This window comes from Ambystoma mexicanum, chromosome 14, assembly GCF_040938575.1.
Source record: "Ambystoma mexicanum isolate Mex_15411 chromosome 14, UKY_AmexF1_1, whole genome shotgun sequence".
Taxonomy (NCBI): Eukaryota; Metazoa; Chordata; class Amphibia; order Caudata; family Ambystomatidae; genus Ambystoma; species Ambystoma mexicanum.
Genome location: NC_090940.1, coordinates 111,379,551 through 111,401,674, shown reverse-complemented (window position 1 = coordinate 111,401,674; position 22,124 = coordinate 111,379,551). Strand labels below are relative to the sequence as shown.

The following is a 22,124-nucleotide window of genomic DNA, read 5'->3' as shown; positions in this document are numbered from 1 at the left end:
ATGCTCTGTCAGCAGTGCTTGGGTCCGATCAACAGTGGGACTTGTGTGCAGAGGCTTCGAAGTTTCTAAAGAGCAGGCTTATCAGGTGGTGTGAGAGCTTGTCCAGGCCCCCTCTAGAACATTTAAAGGCGTTTGTGCATTGGAAACCCAAGTCAGACAATGTAAGATTTCATCCCTTTTCCAGAACACCCTAGAAGGGGGACTCCGTCCCTTGGATTTGTTTTGGCTAGGAAGGCTCCAGTGGATCCTCGCACGGGGTGCCCTTTCCAAGGCCTCCAGTGCTACCCGTGCTGAGGGGTCAGGTGACTTTGTAGGAACCAGCATCCAGAGGCCTTGGGAATGTAGTACTGGACATGCATCCAAGGGGCATGCTCACTCTCTGGGTCTAGGCCCGAGGGTGTAACGTGCTTTCACCGACAGTCATAATTTTACCGAAAAAACGAATCTAAATATATAGAGGGGTGGGGGGAGTGTATATAAGGGGTGGGAAGTTGGGAATCATTAAAAAACAATAGGGATACGAGCCTTTTGGGGGGATCCAAAAGGGATCCAAAAGCGATGGCCTTTTCCTGGAAACCTGAGTAAGGGATCCCTGGGGACTAGGTTGTGAAACACCCTCATGTTTTTCACAACTCACTGACTACTAAATGCAAACAGATCCCTCAAGACTGCTTGCCTGAAGGCAGCGCCTGCTCTGCAACTGACATCAAGACAGTAATGTTGCAAAACGCAGGAGGTGAGGGCAATATAGCTGCTTTGCTGATCGTATCCCAGTAATGTTGCAAAACGCTGAGGTGAGCACTGTGATAAACCAAAGGGTGCCTCACCTACTAGTACCCAGGGAGATCTCTCTCAGGTGTCCAGGACACGGCCATCGCCTTTGGGTCCAGACCCTGGGGGTAGGCCACTGTGGGAGGTTCAAATGGGGCAAAAGGTCTTTGGGGAGTGGGGGTGAGGCAGCCAATCGTGAGACACGGTATTCCCCCACCCCCTTTTTTGTACACCCAACCCATCCTATTTTTTAGGATTCTCCAAGGTCCCAACTCCCCTCCCTCCCACTTTCTACACAAACACTGGGCTGAGGAAAAAGGTGACTGAGAGTAACAAGACTAACTCTTATACATCGCACTGGACATGTCCTGCTAATTGGGTCAGGCAAAGTCAGGCACTTGACTAAGTGCATACATCTGATACCAATTAGCTCTCCCCACACGGATAAAAGGCGGAACATAGAGACACACTCGGAGCAAGGTGGAACGCGAGTAAGAGCAGAACTTCAGGGCCAAAGGTGAACCTACTGGAGGAGACAACCGACAAAGGGATGAGAGCAAAGGGTAGAGAGACACAGGAGATCCGTGCAGGAGGTTGTTGCCTCCGAAGATCCGTGAAAGATACACGCAGAAGGCCAAATCCCAAACAAGAAGACTGCATTGTGATTCAAGGGCGCCAGCAACCCTCCCGGATCAACGACAAGAGTTGGGGAGGCCAAGCCAAGCTTAAGAGAAGAAAGGAATGCACACAGCCGGTGAGTATTAAGGAAAGATTGCAGTTGCAACAGTATAGCTCACAATTGAAGGCTGCACGCATGTGAATGAGACGCAAAGGAAGGCAGACCTGTGGTGAACTTTAAGTTTCCGAATACTGTGAAGCCAGTGATACAGAGTAGCGGAATGGTCCGGTGAAAGGAAGTAGCCCACTCCAAAGTCTCTGCTAAAGGTGAAATGTTTTGTTATAAAGCGACAAAGTGAGTGAGCTCTAAAATGCGTATTGGTCAAGATTATTAACCATGGCAAAAGGGGAAGTGAGAAGGTGAATGTTGAACATTTGTGCTTATGATACCCAACTACCCAGACCAAGAGACACTGGGGCAAAATAACACAAGAGTGTGAGCTGAAGGGAAAGTCGAAGTGGTCCTGCAGAGGTCTATAGTAAAAGCCTTGCACATTCGTAAGTCTTCGACATCAGGAAGGTCCTAGCCCGACAGAGGGAGACCGCACATGTGATAAGTTAGGGGAAGGGAACCCCTAAGGAAGGTGAACTAAGCTTGGGGAAGGGAACCCCTGCCAGTGCTGCGATTGATAGGTCTGAGCCTGACCGAGGGAGACCTCCGGGCACCTTTGTTGAACTTGTTAAGTGATTTTAACGTGGAAGACCAAGTGGACCTAGATCCACGTTTTGAACTGCCTTTGTTTTGAGAACCTCAGCCAGAGTGTGCCATCCTGTCTACGCGGGCCGCCTCTCTGTGCTCTCCAACGTGGGGAGGAGAGCTGACTTGGCCACATTGAATCTTTATATTCTTACACTGAATTTCCTTTGCATTCATATTCCCCTTGACACACTTTTTGTATAAATGATGGCACAGGCATTCAGTTTTGTTAGTATAGGTCATCTTTGATTTGACAGACTGACTAGAACTGTTTTCTTTTTTATTTGATGGTAGAGAATACTCCCATCATAGTTCTAGGGCAGCGCAGGAGTTTTTCCAAACTCTGACAATTGAATAAAGGTTTTACAAATTGTACCTCTTGTGTCAGTGTCATACTTGTGATACTATGCCTCCCTTACAGTATTGATGACCAGCCACGTGAAGCCTAGGGAAGTGATTGAACCATCAGAGATTGAAAGTCTAGGATTGAACTGCTGAACTGTACCAGTTAGTCAGTGTGCAAGACTGATAGATCTGTGCCATCCACCTATCCTTCGTTTATTACGATACTCTCTAGACCCTGTGGGGTTGAACCTGGGGAAGGGAGTTGGTGCTAAAGCCATTCTGACATTTCTTTTTGACACACTATTTTCCTTTTTGCATTCCCTTAACACATTTGTTATCTTGAGAAGGAGGGGAAGGTTAGGTTTTCTTAGTATAGGACTTTTTATTTTGACCAGACTGACTCGACGTGTTTGTTATTATTTAATATTCGAGACTACTCCCATTTTAGAGTTGGGGCTAGTTAGGAATTCGACCAGCCCAACTAAAATTTTGAATAAAGATTTTAAAAACGTGTATCAAAGTGTCTGTGTCTGCTACTTTATACCATGCCTTCCTCACAGTGATCCTCCTGTCCATTAGTTGGTGTGTTGTAATTTCCCATGCAGTACAGAAGAAACAGTACTCAGGTAGTGACTTCTGTACTCCTAGGCCATGGCCTCCTTTCCTCCATACCACCCTCCCTTCATCCCCCAAAATGGATCAGTGCAGTTAGCAGTCTTGTGTCTGATGCAGCAAAAAGGGGTGTGAGAGACAGGCATGTTATCAAGAGATGACACAACAGATTTCAAGATTTATTTCAATGTCAGGGTGGTGTAAGGTTTAACAAGCCCTAATACTAAGGTAGGGATTTCACCTGCCTAAAGAAAACTAAAGGACGTCTGTTTCTAGAAGTCAAAATCAAAAAGTCTGTCTGTGTCAAAACCTATGCTTACCCTTACATCTAAAGAAAACGTGGTGCAGGGTTTTTAGCCATCAGAATAGTGTTAAAAAAATAAGGTCTCAGCTGTTCTTTGCTCAGAGTTCTTCTTGGGTTCCCTTCCCCAAGTTCAATACAGTATAGTTCACACAATCGCACAAAAGGGATGTCTCGAAGGTTCTTTTCCTCAAGACAAGGTTTCGTAGTTCTTTCAACTCTCGGGGTTCCCTTCTCCAAGATTTCACTGCAGCGCTTGTACTGCTTTCATTTGCTCAATGGTCAATGCAAGAAAACAATAGGTCTACTTGACCCACCTTCTGACTTGCTTGCCCAGTGGTTTCACAGTTCTTCATGAATCATTTCCAATGTCCTTTGCTGGTTATCTTTTAGGGCTCTCTGCTCTAGGCCCAGTTGTCAGACCACATGGTCCACCCATCAGAGGTCACGCAACCAGGAGTTCCCTTAACCCAGTTTGCCCCCTTTCCAGGCTCTTCTGCCTCAGGCTTTTGGCTTTTCACACTGGTATACACTTTTGATTATTGTCACTCTTCTGTTAATATTACACTCTTGCATCAGTCTTTTGTGTTACCATAGATTTATGGGCTTTTCTCACACTTTCAAATATACGCTCACTGTTCAATAAGCAGTGATCTTTTTCACGTAGCACTTGCCAAATGTTTGGTCTATGTTCAATATGCTGTGATCATATTTAAATAGCACTGTTTAAGCTCAAATGTTCGGACTTCAGTTTGGTATTTAATATACTCTATTAGGAGTTTTAATTCAGTTTGGTATTCAATATAGTTTATTTTCAGTCGGACGTCACTTGCCTCTGGTCCCAGTAACGCCCTGGTCTCCCCCGTGCCTTCTGACACTAACCAGCACTTCGGTCCTTCACAGCGGCTGCTCCTGCAGTTCTCTCGCCTTCTCCGTAGTGGGGAAGCAGACCACCATGTTCGTTGGGTATGTCCTGACTGCACTTCTTGCCTCCGACTCAACAGTAGACGCCAACTGCGTCTCTCCTGCTCCCGGCTGCTTTTGCAGCTCCAGCTGCCTCTTGGTCTCTGGGTGGGCGGCCTCTCTCTCTCTCTTTCTCTTTCTCTAGATTAGCAGCCCAACTGCCCGCCTTCCAGTTTGGAGGTTCCGGGTCCTGCTTACTCCAGCTGCAGGTCCTCCAGGATCCTGGCTGGCGTCCAGACTCCTTGGTCTCTTCCCACCACAGTGGCTCTCCTCCTTCCTTTCCTTCCTCTACTTCCTGTTGTCATGTTCCTCCTTTATACACCTGGGCCCTATTAAGGGGTCTCAGGTGTGAGTTGTTTGCTTGTCTTGCCTGGCCATACTTAATACAATTAATGGGACATGCCTGACTTTCAGTATTGGATACCTTTTTATATGCCTCTTCTTCGTCCCAGTGTCTGTCACAGAGTGGTGTTTGTCATAGGGAGTGTGTATTACTCCTAGCTGTTCCTTCCGCTTCTCAGTACTTGGTAGATATTTACAAGGTAAAATAGGGCATGAATAGAAATAGCCCATTAAGGCTAAGGGAAGGGAGGGTAAGTCAGTGTTAGGAAAGGGGGGGTTACCATATCTCGCCCAAGGGCATCCCAATACCCAGTCCCCACAGACCCTTCACTCATATAATCCCCCCCTCACTTGTCCACCCACAGGGTCAGGATCCAAGAGCGATGGCCTTTCCCTGGCCACCTGCGCAGAGGATCCATGGGGGATCAGGAGGGAGAATACCCTCCTGTTTCTCACAGGCACCGGTCACAGGTTCATACAAAAAAGGAAAAAAGTCAGATTATTGAATAAATCTTAGGTTGGAAACAGACCTAATGTAATTCCTGAGAAATCCAATTGTTGGGAAAAGCCCACAATTGATTTTCCCAAGGCCGATTGTAAAACCCGGAGAAGAGGGAACAGTAATCCTGAAAGAGATCTTGAAACGTAGGGCGAAAAGCAGGGAGGCCTGAAGGGGAGACCAGTCTCTGTTCAAGCGCTACAAGAACCTTCTCAGAGGAATACTTCTGTTTTGTTCTGTTAGAGCAGGAATGGATTTTTGAAGATTTGATTTCTGAAATTTTGCTTTGAACCAAAACCTTGGCACACTTGATTTATTAGCTTGGGGTAGCCCGGCAGGCTAAAGACAGATTAAGAACTAGGTGTTGACCCCTGTCATGAGGATCCGCCTGAAGCCCAAAGCCAAGTGCCAGATGCAACTCTTGGTACGACTCGGACCTCGTCACCCTAAAACGCAAGTGCATGGTGGCCGAGAAGAAATGGCGTGCTTCATGTACATCCTCTTAACAAACTGGCCTGCCGCCTGCTCAAAAGGCAATACCGGCTCTCTGTCCTCACCAAGAAGAGAGCCCATATCCAAGCCCGCATCTCAGCGGCATCTAACAACTCGGCTGAACTCTTTAAAATCTGCAAGGAACTGGCCAATCCTGCTGCAGTCTCTACCTCTCCTGTCCCTTCCCAGGCCCTCTGCACGGCACTGGCTTCTCACTTCATCTCTAAAACTCGGGACATCCTGTCTTCACTCTCCTCCTCTCCCCTCCCTCCCTATACTCCCAGCTCTTCCTCTGGCCCTTCTGCAGCCACATCTCCTCTCTCCTTCTCTGCCTTTCCCCTTTTCTCCGCTGACGAGGTTTCTAGACAAGTCCGATCTATGAAAGTCTCGTCAAAACAGGTTCACCCTTGTTCCTCCAAAACCATCAAGGACCACATTGATACCCTGGGTCCCGCCCTGGCTGACTTCTGCAACCACCCCTTCGCCACTGGAGTCTTCCCATCCCCCCTGAAGCACTCCCTTGTGCACCATCTTCTTAAGAAACCCTCTGCTGATCCCTCCTGCCTGGCTAACTATTGCCCAATCTCCATCAATCCCTTCTTGGGTAAGCTCCTGGAGAAACTGGCCATTTCCCAGCTTAATCTCCACACTGATTATGTTGGTTGCCTTCATGGCCGTCAGTCTGGCTTCAGAGCTGCCAGAAGCACAGAAACTGCTTTCCTGAACATCCGTGAAGACCTGCTCTCCAATCTTAACTTTAACACCCCCTGTGTCCTCATCTTGCTTAATCTCTATTCTGCCTTTGACACTGTCAACCATGCCAACTTGCTTAATTGTCTCCGCGATAACCTAGGTATCACTGGTCAGGCCCTGGCGTGGCTGACTTCCTTCCTCTCTGACTGACCCTCCCAAGTCCAACTTGGGTCCTAACTCTCTGCTATCTTTTTCACTATCTGTGGTGTCCCCCAGGGGTCTAACCTCTCTCCCTGTCTGTTCAACCTATACCTGGCACTCCTTGCCCACCGGATTGCCGCTCTGCCCCAATTTTCAGTGCTATGCGGATGACCCTCGGCTCATTTTCAGGCTACGTTCGGCCACCTCTTCTCCATCCCTCACCTCGGACTGTCTGTCTGCTATCGAGGAGTGGTGTGCCGCCAATGACCTATGCCTTAATGCCAGTAAGACTTAGATTCTCCTCATCGGCACACCCACCCCCTCCTTTCCTGTAGCTCTCTGGCCGGCCTCTCTTGGCCCTCCTGCTCCCACCTGCAAGGCCAAAAACCTTGGTGTCCTCTTCAACTCTACACTCTTTTTCTCCTCACATCTCTGATGTCTCTAAGAAGTCACACCACCAGCTGCACCTCCTCAGAGGTATTCTTCCCTTCCTCTCCTTCCCCCAGAAGCTCACTGTCTCCAGAGCTCTGGTTCTCTCTACGCTGGACTATTGCAACAGCCTCTTTCTAAATCTTCCTGCATCTACCCTCTGCAACTCACCCAGAACAGGACTGCAAGACTTGTCCTTGGCCTTAAGCCCAGGGATCGTATCCCTCCAGTACTGAAATCTATGCACTGGCTCCCAGTGGCTGCGAGGGTTAAGTTCAAAACCCTCTGCATCATCTACAAAGCCCTCTGGGGCCTCAATACCTTCAACTATCTCTTCCTAAATATCTTCCCTCTCGAGCTCTTCGCTCATCCGCCGCCAACTCCCTCCGGGTTAGTCGCTCTTCCAAGCAACGAGTTGGTGGTAGATCTCTCTCTTCGGCTGGGGCCTCCCTCTGGAACAGCATCCCTGAAACTTGAGGAGAACCATCTTCTGTTCCGGAAGCTCCTTAAAACCTTCCTCTTTGCTTCTGCTTTCTCTCGCCCTCCCCCCTGCTGAAGTCCTGGCTGATACTACGCTGGTTACCTGGCCACCCATCTGATCTCAGGCCAAGCCCTGCCAGCTGCACTGCCTCCATTGCCTCCCTGGCAACCCCTGCACTTGGGGACTGTTTTCTGTTTCCCTACAGTCCCCCCACCAGCACTTATGTCTGGACTCACTCTGCACTTGCCACCAGCTGGCCGCTCTTGTTATGTTATTTAATGTTCCCATGTACTGCACTTTCCCCTCTTCTCCCCCACCCCCCACACTTTCCTTTTCCCCCTTCCCTTGCACTTGCGCGGTCTGAATGACACCTGGCCTAGTAAAATCGTTGTCTGTCGTCCTTCTGTTCCCCCTCCCTTGCCTCATCGCGCCTTGAAACACTCGTGTATAGGCATGTTATAAATGCCATATCATATAATATCATAACTGTTCATTGGCCATCCATTTAAAAACTTTTTAGAATAGGGCATCTTGAGGGGAGATGAGTACTTAGGAAGAATAGGTTAAGTGGATTATGATTTGAACCAAAAACACCTAAGGTGTTACCTGTAGGGATGTATCACTTTGTGTTGACGCAGCCTGTGCGCTATTTACTTTGTGGCAATCCTTATTGCATACATCTCTTCTCGTAGAGTCCATAAGTGTTTATCCAAACCTACTAACTTATAAAGCTATTACTAAAACAACTTTGTGTGGCTTACTAAAAGCCTGTGTCACTGTTATCATTGCTTGAATATACCACAGACCCCTGTACTGGTATGGTAGCCTTAAGGACTAAAGCAAAACCATCATCTCTTTTGTTTAGCCTGTAGGAATAACAAATGCACCCAAAACAATAGGAGTTAATCCAGGGAGTGACGTTAAAATGTACTTGCTCGTACAAATCTGGTTAGGGGCAGAAAACAGTCAGCAGGTATGCTGGGGTTCTTATTTAAGGAGATGAGAGAGCTGCACAAATACATGTCTTTCCTGTTACTTCCCTCTTTTGTTGTCCTTGACCTCCTTTCAAACTCCAACCTACCTTCTGCCCCATTACATCCAACAGAAGGTAAAGTCTGCCCTAGCATGCATCCTCGCCTTACCTTTGGTGGTGGAACCTAGATTCAGGATTCTTGTTTGGGATCTCTCTAGACACTTGGGATAGGTGGATAGCGTCTTTCTGTAAGGGAAAGACTTTAAGTACCATCTTATGAATTGTCACTATATAATAGTGTTTGATTATAGTATTCAACCTGTTTAAGCCAATGGGCGAACGTTGACGGCACTCATAAACTCTCTCTAAGTACTCAAAACTAGGTACTTCTCTTTAATGGGCAATTCTTTTAGGGTAGAATTGGACTTTTGCTAGGTGCTTGTGTGCCTTGTAAAATTATAAGGCTTAAGATAAAACTTAACCTATCCACTGCTAGCCCACCACACACTTTAACCTATCTAGCAGTGTATTATAACTTTTAAGTATGTTTTTGATACAGGACAATATGTTGCTTGGCAATCATTGTGTATGTAATCTGCAATTCACACACATCTCCTCCCCCTCCATAGTCTGAGCCATGTTACCAGTGAGAGTTGTTAAACCTGGTAGACATCCTGCTGGTCACGCAAGGTTGGTTGAGCAGATCCCTAATAAACCAATATTCTGATGCTTTTTAATCTGCTTAGAATCACATGCTGTGCATATGGCCCAACATCCAGTGGTAACCGCGGAGTATTGCATCTTGTCTTTCAGTGACCGAAAGGGGACGTCGGCATAGGCGTGTCTGTAACACTATCCCTATCATGACATGTGTAGTACCCAAAATCCTTCATTCCCCGAGGTACCTCAGATTGGTCTTTTCCGCCCAGATAACTGGTCGCCCTATAGCGGAGCTCTTACTAGAGACATTGTTTATCTTTACCGAATTGTCGGTTTATTCCCTGTTAAGTCACTTCGCCAATAACATCTTCGACAAAGAATATGGGGGAATCGTCTACGTCTGTGGATTTCAGTGCCTAAGATCCGGCGGCCGGATTGTCCACGTGGTCGGGCCCTCTGGCCGACCTATACAGTAGGGAGAATGGGGTCGGGGTGGCCATATTGTTTAGTGTGTCTTTCCTCCTTTCCCCTCTTTTCCCTCTCGGTCTGGTCATCCTTCCCTTTTGCTATGGAAAGGACTCCTTTTAGATTCTGCCCTAAGTGCAGGGACAGATATCCTTGGAAGGACGAACACAGGACGTGTAACGCCTGTCTCCCCCTAGAGCACGACGAGAAGCGGTGTGCGGCGTGCAAACTCCTTCGGCATAAGACCGTTAAGGAGCGCCGTGTAAAGCGGTGGGCCGCGTACGGTATGTCACGCGTGGAGCCCTCCCGCACCACCACACCAGCCGAAAGTGACGGGGGTACTTCTGATGACCAAACGTCGAATGCGGATTTTATAGACCTTGAGGCGGACACTTCTAGATCCGCCATGCCCGTCCTCCACCCTTCCAGGCTCGACTCTGGTCTTGCTACAGGGACCACACCCGGCGACGGGGGCGTACAAGCGCATCGCACTAAACGCACAACCCCTACGCCAATTTCAACGCCTTCGTCGAATAAGGTGAAAGGGCCAGCGGGGCCGCCAAAGTCTTTGCAGGTTCCCTCGGATCGCTCTGATCCAAGGCCTTCCCCGCATTCGCAGCAGCGCATGACGACTGGGCAATCTAGACAAACCAAGGGCGCTACTCCTAAACCTACACGCGTCGGAAGTCGGGAGCCCGACGCTTCGAGTTCCAATGTCTCAGTAGGCCCGAAAACTACAGCTAGGCCTCTACCCGGAAACCCGTCTGCTAAGCCTCCTGGTGGCACGGACAGTATTTCTACTGTCGACAAATCATCGGAGCCTTTGTCTCACAACGATTCAGCGACTATCCAAAGAAGCATCGGAAGAATCACAGCGGCGGTAGGCCTTATTCCGGTTCTGCCGAAGGTTATGGGTCAATCCGCGGAAAAGATTTCGGCGGATTGGATTCCTGATTCTGATGATATCTACGTAGATAGCCAAGAGACTCTCTCCGACACCCTTAGAGGTTCCCGGCGACGCCAAAGTGTAGAGAACGTCAATTCTCCTCCCACTGGCCCGTTTGAGTCCTCTAAATGGACTACAGAAAAATTTGGGGGTTGTATGGATCGGCTGGAGTGGATTATCAGTTCTTCTGATCATCCGCCCCCGAAAAGGGCTCGGGTAGACCCTAACCCCCAAATTCAAGTAGATCAGTCTCAGGTTTTTCAACAAGACGTGATCCATATGGATACCTATAGAGATATCTAGAATTAAGAAGAGGAAGCTTCCTTTCTCGAGGACTATGAGGAGGATCAACAGGATACTACGGACAACTGGGAGGAAATCCAGCAGGAAGGTGAAAACCCTTGGACACAGCAAGATCAGGACTCTGATATTTTGTGCCTAGATTCTCCTCCGTCCACCCCGGTTTGCCAGGCCTCCCATGTGGATGACCAAATGAGTTTCAACTCCATGTTGAAAAAAGCGGCAGAATTCTTCAAAATTGCCACTCAAGAGGCGGTACCGGAGCAGGATTTCGTGGAGGATATTATTAAAGAAAAACCTCCAGCGAGTCAAATCTATCCCCCTCCTTAACTCTGTTCAGAGACGGGTAGCCCCTCTTTGGTCACACCTGCTCAGACACGGGCAGTGAACCCGAGAGTCGAAAAATTATTTCGGCCTTCTCCTACCGACCCTCTGTATATCAAAGGGCACACCATCCCAGACACTCCGGTAGTGACTGCCACGCGAAAGAGGGCAGGGGTACCCCTTGCCACGGGAGAATCACCACCGGACAAGGAGTCTAAAAGATTATATGCCCTGGGCAAACGGGTCACATCAGCAGCTGCTTACATCATTCGGGTTGCTAATAATACTATGTTATTAGCAAGCTATGCTCATGCCCAATGGAACTTACTCCAAGAAGGCCTCCAGGAGGTTCATGAACCCACCAGAACAAATCTTCTCGCCATTGTTTCGGAGGGAAAACTGGTTAACCAGAATGTGTTCAAGAACACCCTGGACACTGCAGAAACAGCAGGCAGGTCTCTTGCACAAGATACTCTTCTGAAAATACACGCATGGCTGCGTACATCGAGCTTCAGACCTGAGACTCAGGCCTCCCTCATTAATAAACCCATTGTCGAGACTAACCTCTTCGAGAAAGCAGTTGATGAAGCATTGGAGACCGCCAAGAAGGAGCACGAGACTATTAGGTCTTTGCACCAAATTACACAAAAACCCTCCTCCCAGAGGGGTAACAATTCTCGGCGGTCCTTTCGAGGACAAGCCTGTGACAGTCAGAACAACTGCGGCACGGGTAACTTCAACACGAATCAAGCATCCGGAAGCCCTACTTACTACTCCTCAAGGAGTCAGAAACGCGGCAAAGGTAGAGGCAGAGGCCCCAATCCCAGAGGAGCCACAGCCTCTGGTAAGAAATGACCACCAAGTCCATGTCCCCTCCCATGTCTTCCCTGGTCGGGGGCGATTAACATCTTTCCTCAGGGCATGGGAGGGGATAACTTCCGACCAGTTGGTCTTAAATCCAAGACAGTCACCCACGGTTATTGCGTGGAATTCGCCTGACCTCCACAGTTCTGACCGCCGCGCTCACAGCACCTTTCACCGGACCATCTAGAGATCCTGATCCAGGAGGTGGAAGCACTGCTGGGAAAGGACGCCATAGAAGCTGTCCCTATTCTTCAGGTAAACAAGGGTATTTATTCAGTGTACTTCCTTGTACCCAAAAAGGATCTCACCATGCGTCCTGTTCTGGATCTGTGCCCAGCGAGCAAATTTATAAAACCCCAGAAGTTTTGCATGGTAACACTGCATGGGGTGATCCCATTGCTGAAACAGGGGGACTTCATGGCAACATTGGATATGAAAGATGCATACTTTCATATTTCAATGTTGTCAGCGCACAGAAAATACGTAAGGTTCATGATCCAGGACAAACACTACCAGTTCAAAGTACTCCCCTTCGGCATCGCCTCGCCACCAAGGGCGTTTACCAAAGTCCTGGCAGTGGCAGCAGTACACCTGCCCAGACTATCAGTCCCAGTTTACCCTTATCTTGACGACTGGCTCATTACGGGGGACTCGTTTGATGCTTGTTTTTCGAACACCCAAAAAACCGTAGATCTCCTCTTCAGTCTGGGTTTTTAAATCAATGAAAAGAAATCCAGCTTAGTCCACAGCCAAGTAAAACAATTTCTGGGAGCGCTAATTCGGACGGAAGACTGCCTTGTTTTCCCCTCCAGCGAGAGGGTTCAGAACATGCTCTCTGATTCCTCAATATGTGGCGGTTTTCAAAGCGATTCGTTTGCTAGGGATGATGGCGTCATGTATAAACTTGGTTCCCCACGCGCGGCTGCGCATGCGTCCCATGCAAGAGTGGCTTAACAGCCAGTGGTGTCAGGCCAGCGGACAATGGGAAGATCTGTTAGTTGTCTCGCCAGCCCTCGTTCTCTCTCTGCAGTGGTGGTCAAGAGAAAACCTCTTGAAGGGGAAGACCTTCACCACCCCTGCAGTGTCACGACAGACTCATCTCTCACGGGGTGGGGGACTCACCTGCTTCAGCAGACAGCACATGGAGTGTGGTCCCCTCAAGTAGCCTCCAACCATATAAACTTACTGGAGCTACTAGCGGTGTTCAAAGCATTGAAAGCCTTTCAGGTGCAACTACAAGGGAAGACAGTGCTGATCCTAACCGACAGCCCTACAGCAATGTGTTACCTGAAGAAACAGGGGGTCACTCACTCTCCAGGGCTATCCAAGCTGTCCCAAAACATTTGGATATGGGCTCTCAAACACAAGATGTTTTTGTTGTCCCAGCATGTTCCAGGGGAACTCCAACTTCTGGTAGACGTACTCAGCAGAGACTTTCCTCTGCCAGAAGAATACGAATGGCGGCTGCATGAAGACATTGTGTCCAACGTCTTTGCAGAATGGGGTTTTCCAGAGATCGACCTGTTCGCTACTCAGGAGAATGTCCAATGCCAAGGCTACGCCTCCAGGTACCCCCAGAACGGATCCAAGGGGAGCAGTCTCTGGACAACTTGGTCGGGGAAAAATGTCTTCGCTCCCCCCCCCCCCCCGACTCCCCTTCTCAACAAGTTAGTGCACAAGATGCACCAGGAACCAGTTACCATGATACTGGTGGCCCCCATGTGGGCCCGCCAACCCTGGTTTGCGCACCTGATTGAAATGTCTCTCTCCCCACCAGTCAAGCTGCCCTGCCCGTACAACATGTTGTCTCAGGACAGGGGGGAGACCTTGCATCTATGCCCACAAACTCTAAAGTTAGCAGCCTGGCTCCTGAGATCATAGAGTTTGGACACCTGCAACTTCCTCAGAGATGCATGGACATACTCAGGGAAGCGAGAAAGCCTAATACACGTTATTGCTATGCCAGCAAATGGAAACGTTTTGTCATCTGGTGCAATTCCAAGGGCGTCAATCCCATCGATTGCTCACCCTCACACATTGTGTTGCATCTAACCCACCTCTTGGACTCTGGGTTAGTCTTCCATTCCCTAAAGGTTCATCTGGCTGCTCTGTCGGCCTACACCACATCACAACTAAAAATATTGTGGTGGAAAATACTGGTGATTAAAGCCTTTATGGAAGGGGTTAAGAGGATTTATCCTCCCATCTCTCACCAAGCCCCTGGATAGTATCTGAATGTGGTTTTGACCAGGCTCATGGGAGCTCCCTTTGAGCCTATGCATAAAGCAAGTCTGAAAGATCTGACCTATAAGACAGCCTTCCTAGTGGCTATCACTTCTATCAGAAGAGTTAGCGAGCTACAGGCTCTGTCTGTTTTAGACCCCTTTGTTACAGTCCACAAAGAGAAGGTAGTTCTGCGCACACTTCCCAGGTTTGCGCCTAAATTCATTTCAAAGTTCCATGTGAACCAGTCAATAGAACTACCCACTTTCTTCCAGAACCCTACTAACATGACCGAAAGAAGCCTTCACACACTAGACGTGCGCAGGGCATTCATGTTTTTCCTGGAAAGAACTAAACCACTAGAAGTGCAAGCTGGTAGAGAAGGGGATCCTGTCTCTAAATCAGCTATCTCAAGGTGGATTGTCAAATGCTTCACACTGTTACACTCTTGCAAAGAGAGAATTGCCCTTCAAGCCTAGAGCACATTCTAGTCGAGGCACTGGTGCATCCATAGCATTCATTGCAAATGTTCCTCTTGAGTCCATTTGCAAAGCGGCAACCTGGAGTTCTGTATACACCTTTACAAAACACTATTGCCTAGACACTCATTCTAGGTCTGATTCTCAGGTGGGACAAGCAGTACTAAGACATCTTTTCTCTACTGTTCCTTCTCACAACCCACCTCCAACTCCGGGTACTGCTCGCTAGTCTATGCACAGCATGTGATTCTAAGCAGATTAACAAGCATCAGAAGACATGCATTACTCACCGTAATAGCATTTCTGATGTTTATATCTGCTTAGATTCACATGCGCTCTCCCTACCTCCCCGCTCGGGGTGGAAGGAACATAGACGTCTTACTACTTTCTCTCTTTATGTACTCACTCACTATAGCCTTAGGCTCCCTCATGGCCGAAAAAGTACAATCGGAGGGACCTCGGCACGTGAGGGATTTTGGATACTAAACACGTCACGATAGGGAGAGTGTTACAGACACTACATGAGTGATACCCACATTGCATAGTGATTGAAGTCACTATTGGATTGGCACAGTTAAGAAATAAGGGGCAAAAAAAACCTTGTTTAGTGGGTTTCAGTTTGAATCTGTAGAGAGGCACCGGAATTTTAAGACCTCCTCAGGACAGACGCTAGAATGGTGGATGTCCACCTATGTCAACACTTTTAGATAGTGTTGTTGGCGTACCAATGGTTGGAGATGCTGGAACCACCCACAAGATATGTCAATTGCTCTGGGTACATACTGCAAAACCTTGATCACAAGGCTCTTGGAAATCCACCAACTGATGGGTGCTGTCTGTGTGACATATGCAGATTCATGGGAAGAAAGCAGGGGATGAGAGGTGAGATGATTTCAGGATTGTACTGCAGTATCTTTCAAGGCCCTCCTCTGCAAAGTGAGGGTTGGTGATGGTGTAGACGTTTGCCAGAGCAGAGATGCAGGATTGCCGTCTAGCAGGGTCATGTAAAGCGAAGGGGAAATCCTCCAGAGAAAAAGATGCATTAATAGTTTAAGAAAGGCAGGGTCCGCTTGTGATTGTTGGTTGCAAATTAGCAGTTTTAACAATGTTGTTTTTCAAGGACAAGGGGTGTGTGTGTGTGTGTGTTTGTTTGGGGTGGGGGGCTGTGGGGCACCTACTTGCTGCCCATAGTTTCACTTGTGTTCATCATGCAGTGCTCGGTGTGATATGTGTCATCCGTAGAGTGTGCCATCTTCATGTTTCTTTACAACACTGTTGCCAATTCAAGCTCCTTACTTTTCAGATCTAAGTTGATTCACCAGTCGTCCTCTTCCAGCGTGCCTGCCACTGTGCCTACTACTCCCACAAGGCCGATTTACAATCGAAGTATGACTGTCCCTACTGACAGCCTGCTGACTTGTGCAGAACTGAACAAGGTCACTTGCAGAACACAGCTGGAACTGCTGGCTCAACTGTACTCCGCCTGCATAACTGGTAAGGGCAGGTTCTTCTTTGAGCATTTGTTTGATTCCCAACTGTTCCACTTAAAGCACAGATTCAAAGTTGATTGGAAGGAATTTTATTTTGGCATATTCTTTGCCCATCTGATATAGTTCAAGGTCCTTGTGTTATCCTTTTTTACCTTGATGTGAGTCCTCTCTCGTTAATGACACTTGCCATATATTGCTAATTATTTGGAAGACTGCCATTCTGCCTTTTATAGCTGTCGACACAGTACCCAGAGTTCTGTAGGGCAAGCACAACTTCTATTGTTGCCCAGTATTTAATCAGGATGCCTGGAGGTAAAAACACATAAATATAAGGAAATATGGAATGCGAATGCCATGCATCCTGCATTTTCCCTACTTGCTGTATATACATACAAACTGCATGCTCTTGCAGTTGTATTTAAGTATGCTCAACTATGTACACATTCATAATTTATAGAAAGGCTGAGGGTCTAGAAACCTGCTTAAAAGGAGAAGTCGGGTGCCTTTGTTTTACATGGCCTTTGTTTGGAAAAACCCATGAAGTGTTTCAAAATATATTAAAATATAACTAAACATAAAAACATCATACAAGGCATTAAGATTTTTCACACCCTTCTTTTTACATTGTCATATTTCAAATCAAAGGATCAGTAGAGCTGACATGGTGTAATATAAAATTGCAGAACTTGGAGCAAAATGCCGAGTGCATGCTTAGTCTTCAATTTCAGTATTGATTCTGCTTTTTTATTTTTATTTTTTCAAATTTGATTTTATTGGTTTTCAACATAACATGTAATTCCAGCATTGGTATGCATATAAGCAAAAAAGTGTCATGAACCATAACGACAAATGGGATAAACAGCTACATACGTAGTTCAAGATCTTAACATATCAACCTTGCTTTCCCCTTCCCTCTCCTCTCCCTCCCTGTACAGTATTTTCTGGGATATGTATTGATCTGATCTGCATCCGCCATCAAAAGGGTACAAGCTTTTATAAGTGGATTTGTGCCCATCAAGTGAGTTTTGGGGCAGTGATCCCAGAATTTGCAAAATATGTGATAAGAAGTGTGGCAAAGGGGTCTTATTGGTTCAGTCCACAATGCCGGGGTTTAGTCCTTCAATAAGCATTATTTTCCAGCCCTCGTGCTCTGGTGCTTTGTTTCGTCAGTCTGTGCGACTTTTTGTGGTTTACTGGGTGGGGACGTGTTGTTCCACAAAGTCTTGCCACAGGGTGTCACATTACATGGATCTTGCATGTAGACTCAGTTATTTTCTCCATTACACAGATGCTGGTTGCAACATTCACCCATTCTTTCTTACTTGGGGTTATTTCAGCTTTCCATTTAATGACTAGACACGCTCGGGCTGCTAGTAGTAAGGGGGGCAATCAGACCTGTTGCTCTTTCATATTCATCGTCATTCAGCTCGAACCCAAATAGTATCAAAAGGGGTGTGCAATTACGTTGTATGCCATCAATGTCCTTAATCCACCCGAGGACTTCGTCGCAGAACACCTTCACTTTGGGGCATTCCCACCACATGAGCCAATAGGTTGTGATTTGGCCGCATTGGTGTCAGCACCGGGGTTTCACCGTCTGGTACATGTTGGCCAATCTGTGGGGATCGTATTGCCATCTGTGCAGGAGTTTGATGGCATGTAATTTATACTGGGAGGCTATGGATACTTTCGGGGTTTCTGTACATATCCTTAACCATAGCTCGGGAGAGAGCTCCATTTTCATGTCAGTTTCCCACCTTGTCCTGAGATTTGTGGAACCACCCCCAGCTTCAATTCGAGTTTTGTAGTTGTCCAATATCGGACCTTTTGGTTTTTGAAAGAGTGTCAAGAAGCTTTTCCAAGGGGGTAAGGTCTCTTTGTATCTTTTCTTTCCATGGTCCCCTCAACATTATACTCTTCAGCTGTAGGTAATGGAAGATTGAGAGTTTCCCGATGTTCAGGGCACTTTCTAGGTCAGTGATTGTGATGAAAGTCCCTCCTTTCCAGAGCTGACCCACCCTCTCTAAACCCGCTTCGAACCACGTTTGGAATCGTGCGTGGTCTGGGTTTTGCTCTCTTATTCCTGGAGCCCAGATATGGCTCAGTGTAGATGGCCATGTCGTTATGTGTCGCATGCTCGGGGTGTCTTTCCAGATTTCCCAAATGGTGCCTATTATTGGGTGTTCTCGTATTCTGCGAGTCTGTTTGTTCTTGGGGACCCAGAGCCATTCAGAGAGAGTGACTGGAGCGAAGTGATAGTTATCAAGGGCCAGCCATTGTAAGTGTGTGGTTTCTCAAGTGTGGTATTAGGATTCTAAGTTGTGTGGCTTATATTTTTCGGTATCGGGTAGTCCCACTCCTCCCTTATCCTTGGGCAGCGTTAATACTTCATAAGCAATTCTCAATTTCTTCCCTTGCCAGAGGAAGCGTAACATAATCCTCTTGACCTCACTAAAGTATGATTTGGGGATTGTAATGGGGAGCATTTGAAAGGGGTATAGGAATCGTGGGAGGCACGGCATCTTAATTGCATTCACCCTTCCCATCCATGATACCGTTAGGTTTTGCCATTTTCCAGGTCGGCCCGAAACTTTTCTAGGAGTTGTGGGAAGTTAGCTTAGTATAGGGCATCTAGGCGGCTGACCAGGTTAATCCCCAAATATTTCAGTGTGGGCCCGCCAGTGGTTAATCCCAAAGTCTAATAATTTGCTTCCTCATTAGGGGTGGGCTTGTGAAAGGGGAATAGGATAGACTACTCTTATTAATTTGAAAGCCTGAGAGGAGGCCGGAGTGTTCAATTAGTTGTATTGCTCTAGGTATGGAATCTAGCAGGTCCGTGATGTGTAGTAAGAGGTCATCGGCATACGGTGCTATTTTATATTCCTGTCCGTTGACAGAGATCCCTTTGATCAGTCGGTCTGCTCTAATTGTTTGTGCTAATGGTTCGAGTGATAGGGTGAACAGGATGGCTGAGAGGGGGCAACCTTGTCTTGTTCCTCAGTTCTGGGGGAACCATCTCGAGTACTTGGCATTGACAGACACCAAGGCCTTAGGGGATGTGTAGATTGCTTTGACCCCTCTACTGAATCTTTCCCCAAGGTGTACCTAGCAAAACAAGAGGTGATGGCTGGAAGGTTTAGAATGAATCTTAACCTCTGGCATTGCCCTGGGCAACCCTCCAGACCATCGTTCTTCACCTGCCAGGCCATTACAGAAGGGGAAAGACCATATGCAAATCAGGCTTGGCCCCACCCCCAAAGGGGTGGTCCAGCCCGCACTGCTAGGTCACATCCCTTCTGCACGAGACCACAAGCATCCCCAGACATGTTTCAGCCTTGTTGGGCGTCATCAGTGAGGAGTATCTTGGGTCTCTAGGCCCAGCAGGCACGGGACCCACGTCTGGGCATACCCGTCCCACTCGGGGTGACAATAGCAAAACAAAAGAGGTGATTGCTGGAAGGTTTAGAATGAATCTTAACCTCTGGCATTGCTCTGGGCAACCCTCCAGACCATCGCTCTTCACCTGCCAAGCCATTACAGAAGGGGAAAGACCATTTGCAAATCAGGCTTGGCCCCATGCCAGTGGTTAAGATTCATTCTAAACCTTCCAGCCATCACCTCTTTGTGTTTGCTTTGTCACCCCGAGTGGGACGGGTATGCCCAGACGTGGGCCCAGGTGGCCCAGAGCCCCAGTATTCGGTACCCAACCTGAGCGGTATTACTTTGCGCTCTTCCCCTCTGGCATATTTCGTCTCTTGTAGGAGTAGTACGTCTACCCCCAACCTCTTGAATTCTTAGTGCCATAGATCTTTTTGTGGGGGAATTGAGCCCTTTGACATTGAGAGAGCAAAGTCTAGTGTGGACCCCCTGTATTATTGGTAACCATCGCCATCACCTATTTCCTGGTTGTTGGGCTGCTATTCAGGACATTGCCGGATCCATTTTACTTTCGTGGCCGTAGAGATCAATTCTCATATAGATACTGTGTTGTATGCAGTTTCCCCCTTCCTCGACCCCGTCTGCAACCCTCCCCCTTTTCCCCTCTGTAGCGTCCGATCGAGCTGGGTTAGTCTCACCCAGTCAGCGTCGGACCAGCAGTGAGGACCTTTCCTTGTTGGTCCGCTAACTTAACAATTCTAATGAAATATGAGCCCCCTCTATCCCCCCTTTCCCCGATTCATAACTTGTTATCCCAGCATATTCTTACTGTACAGGCTTATTGTCTGCATCAGGCATTGTGAGTTTATTTCAGATTTCACCTGGGTGTTCCATGTTTCCAAGTTGAGTCACTTTGTGCCTACGTGTTTCGGGGCTATAATGTGTAGTTTTGGGTCTTGTGGAGCGTTCAATGTTCCATGTCTTACGAAGCATTCATCCGTCTGAATTTGCGGGATCCAGGAATCTGTTGTCTCGGGCCCTTGATCTTCCACTGTCTGTCTCTATTGCGAGCACCCTCTGGTGCTGATGAACTCTCCGGTTCACCCAGCAGGTCCGTGATGCAGCTGTTAATGTCCCTTTCTGATTTCAATTTGATTGTGGTCCCTTCCCATTCGAAGGTTAGCGAGAAGGGGTAACCCCAACGGTATCTGATTGCTTTTTCAGGAATTTGGTCAATGGGAGGTTTTTCCTTCTCATAGCAAGGGTGAGGGAGGAGAGGTCCTGGTAAATGGAGATGTTGGCCGTGTCTATGGAGATCTGGTTGGTATTCCTCACCTTTTCCAAGACCCGGGCCTTATCGGCGTAGTTGTGGAATTGAGCCAATATCGTCCTGGGTCCGCCCGCTGCTCCTCCCGCACGATGGATGCGGTCAAGTTTGGGCTCATATAAAGAGTCGTCAACAAAAAGAAGTTTCAAGATTGTATGTAAGGTTCTCTTCAGGTCTATTTCTGTTTCTCCTTCTTTCTACAGGACGCCGAAGACACAAATGTTGCTGCGCCGTTTGTGGTTTTCGAGATCAACTTTTAGCCTGAATTTCTCCTCCCTAGTCTCAATGTCGGCGAGTCTGGTGTCCATTTGTGCTTCCAGTGTGGATAGGGAGGTCTGGTTGTGTTCCACCTCCTCAAGCCTGTCTTCCATTTTGTCGATCCTGTGTGTTATTTTATCGATCTTCCCACTTATGTCCGCTCGCATGCTCTTCATTTCGGAGAGCAAGTTCGCCACATTGGATTTGGTGGCTGCTGCCTGGGATCCAGAGGTCACTATTTCAGTGATGAGGGGGGGGGTGGGATGGGGGGATTGAGAGCGCCTTGATGTGAGAACTTCTATGGCGCAAGCTTTTCTTTGGTGGTCATAGGCTCTGAGTACAGGGTAACTGCGTCTGTGGTATTCAAGGATATTGTGCGGGGCCGTCACAATGGCTGTTCACTCCTTTCTGGTCCGCTTAAGTGGGGTTCATTAATTCTCTCGGTACCTTCTCAGAAGAGTATGTACGGGTGTCTTCAGAGTGATTCCAGGAGTGATATTCACGGATTGTTGGTTGTTCAGTTAGTTGCAGTAGTGAACTGAGTCAAGAATGGGTGCTTTGATTTGCTAAAGTCCCAGCTTATTGTACACTTGGGGAGGGCAGTGGTGGAGTCCGGTGGATTGGGATTATCTTCTTTGCACGCGTTTGCTGAGGTTCATTTTAGATTTTAGGGCAGATCGCTGTATGGCACTGGGGAATTTCCGATTGCGCAGTTCTGGTGCGATGTCTGGTCCGGTAGCTGGGGGGGGGGGGGGGGGTGGCGTGCTTGTGCTCAAGAGTGTGGTCGGATGTAGTGTCTCTGTGATTTCTGTTCTCTGTGATGACAAGGCAGAGATCCCCATGCGCTTTTTTTCTGGGGTCAAAAGAATGGTTGCTGGGCGTTAGGTGGCTGAGGATGTGCCTCTCCGTTGTCGGAATTCGGAGTGTCCACTG

General features: G+C 47.9%; 1 protein-coding gene across 2 annotated transcripts in view; it reads left to right on the top strand.

The window, feature by feature from the left end:
* The window catches only part of CDAN1 (codanin 1), a 563,981-nt gene that overhangs the window by 97,629 nt on the left and 444,228 nt on the right, over window positions 1-22,124 (top strand). For both annotated transcript variants that reach the window (XM_069638655.1, XM_069638654.1), the window contains exon 4: window positions 16,042-16,232. In XM_069638655.1, coding sequence (XP_069494756.1) covers window positions 16,042-16,232 — 191 coding nt within the window. The remainder of the gene's footprint in view (window positions 1-16,041; window positions 16,233-22,124) is intronic.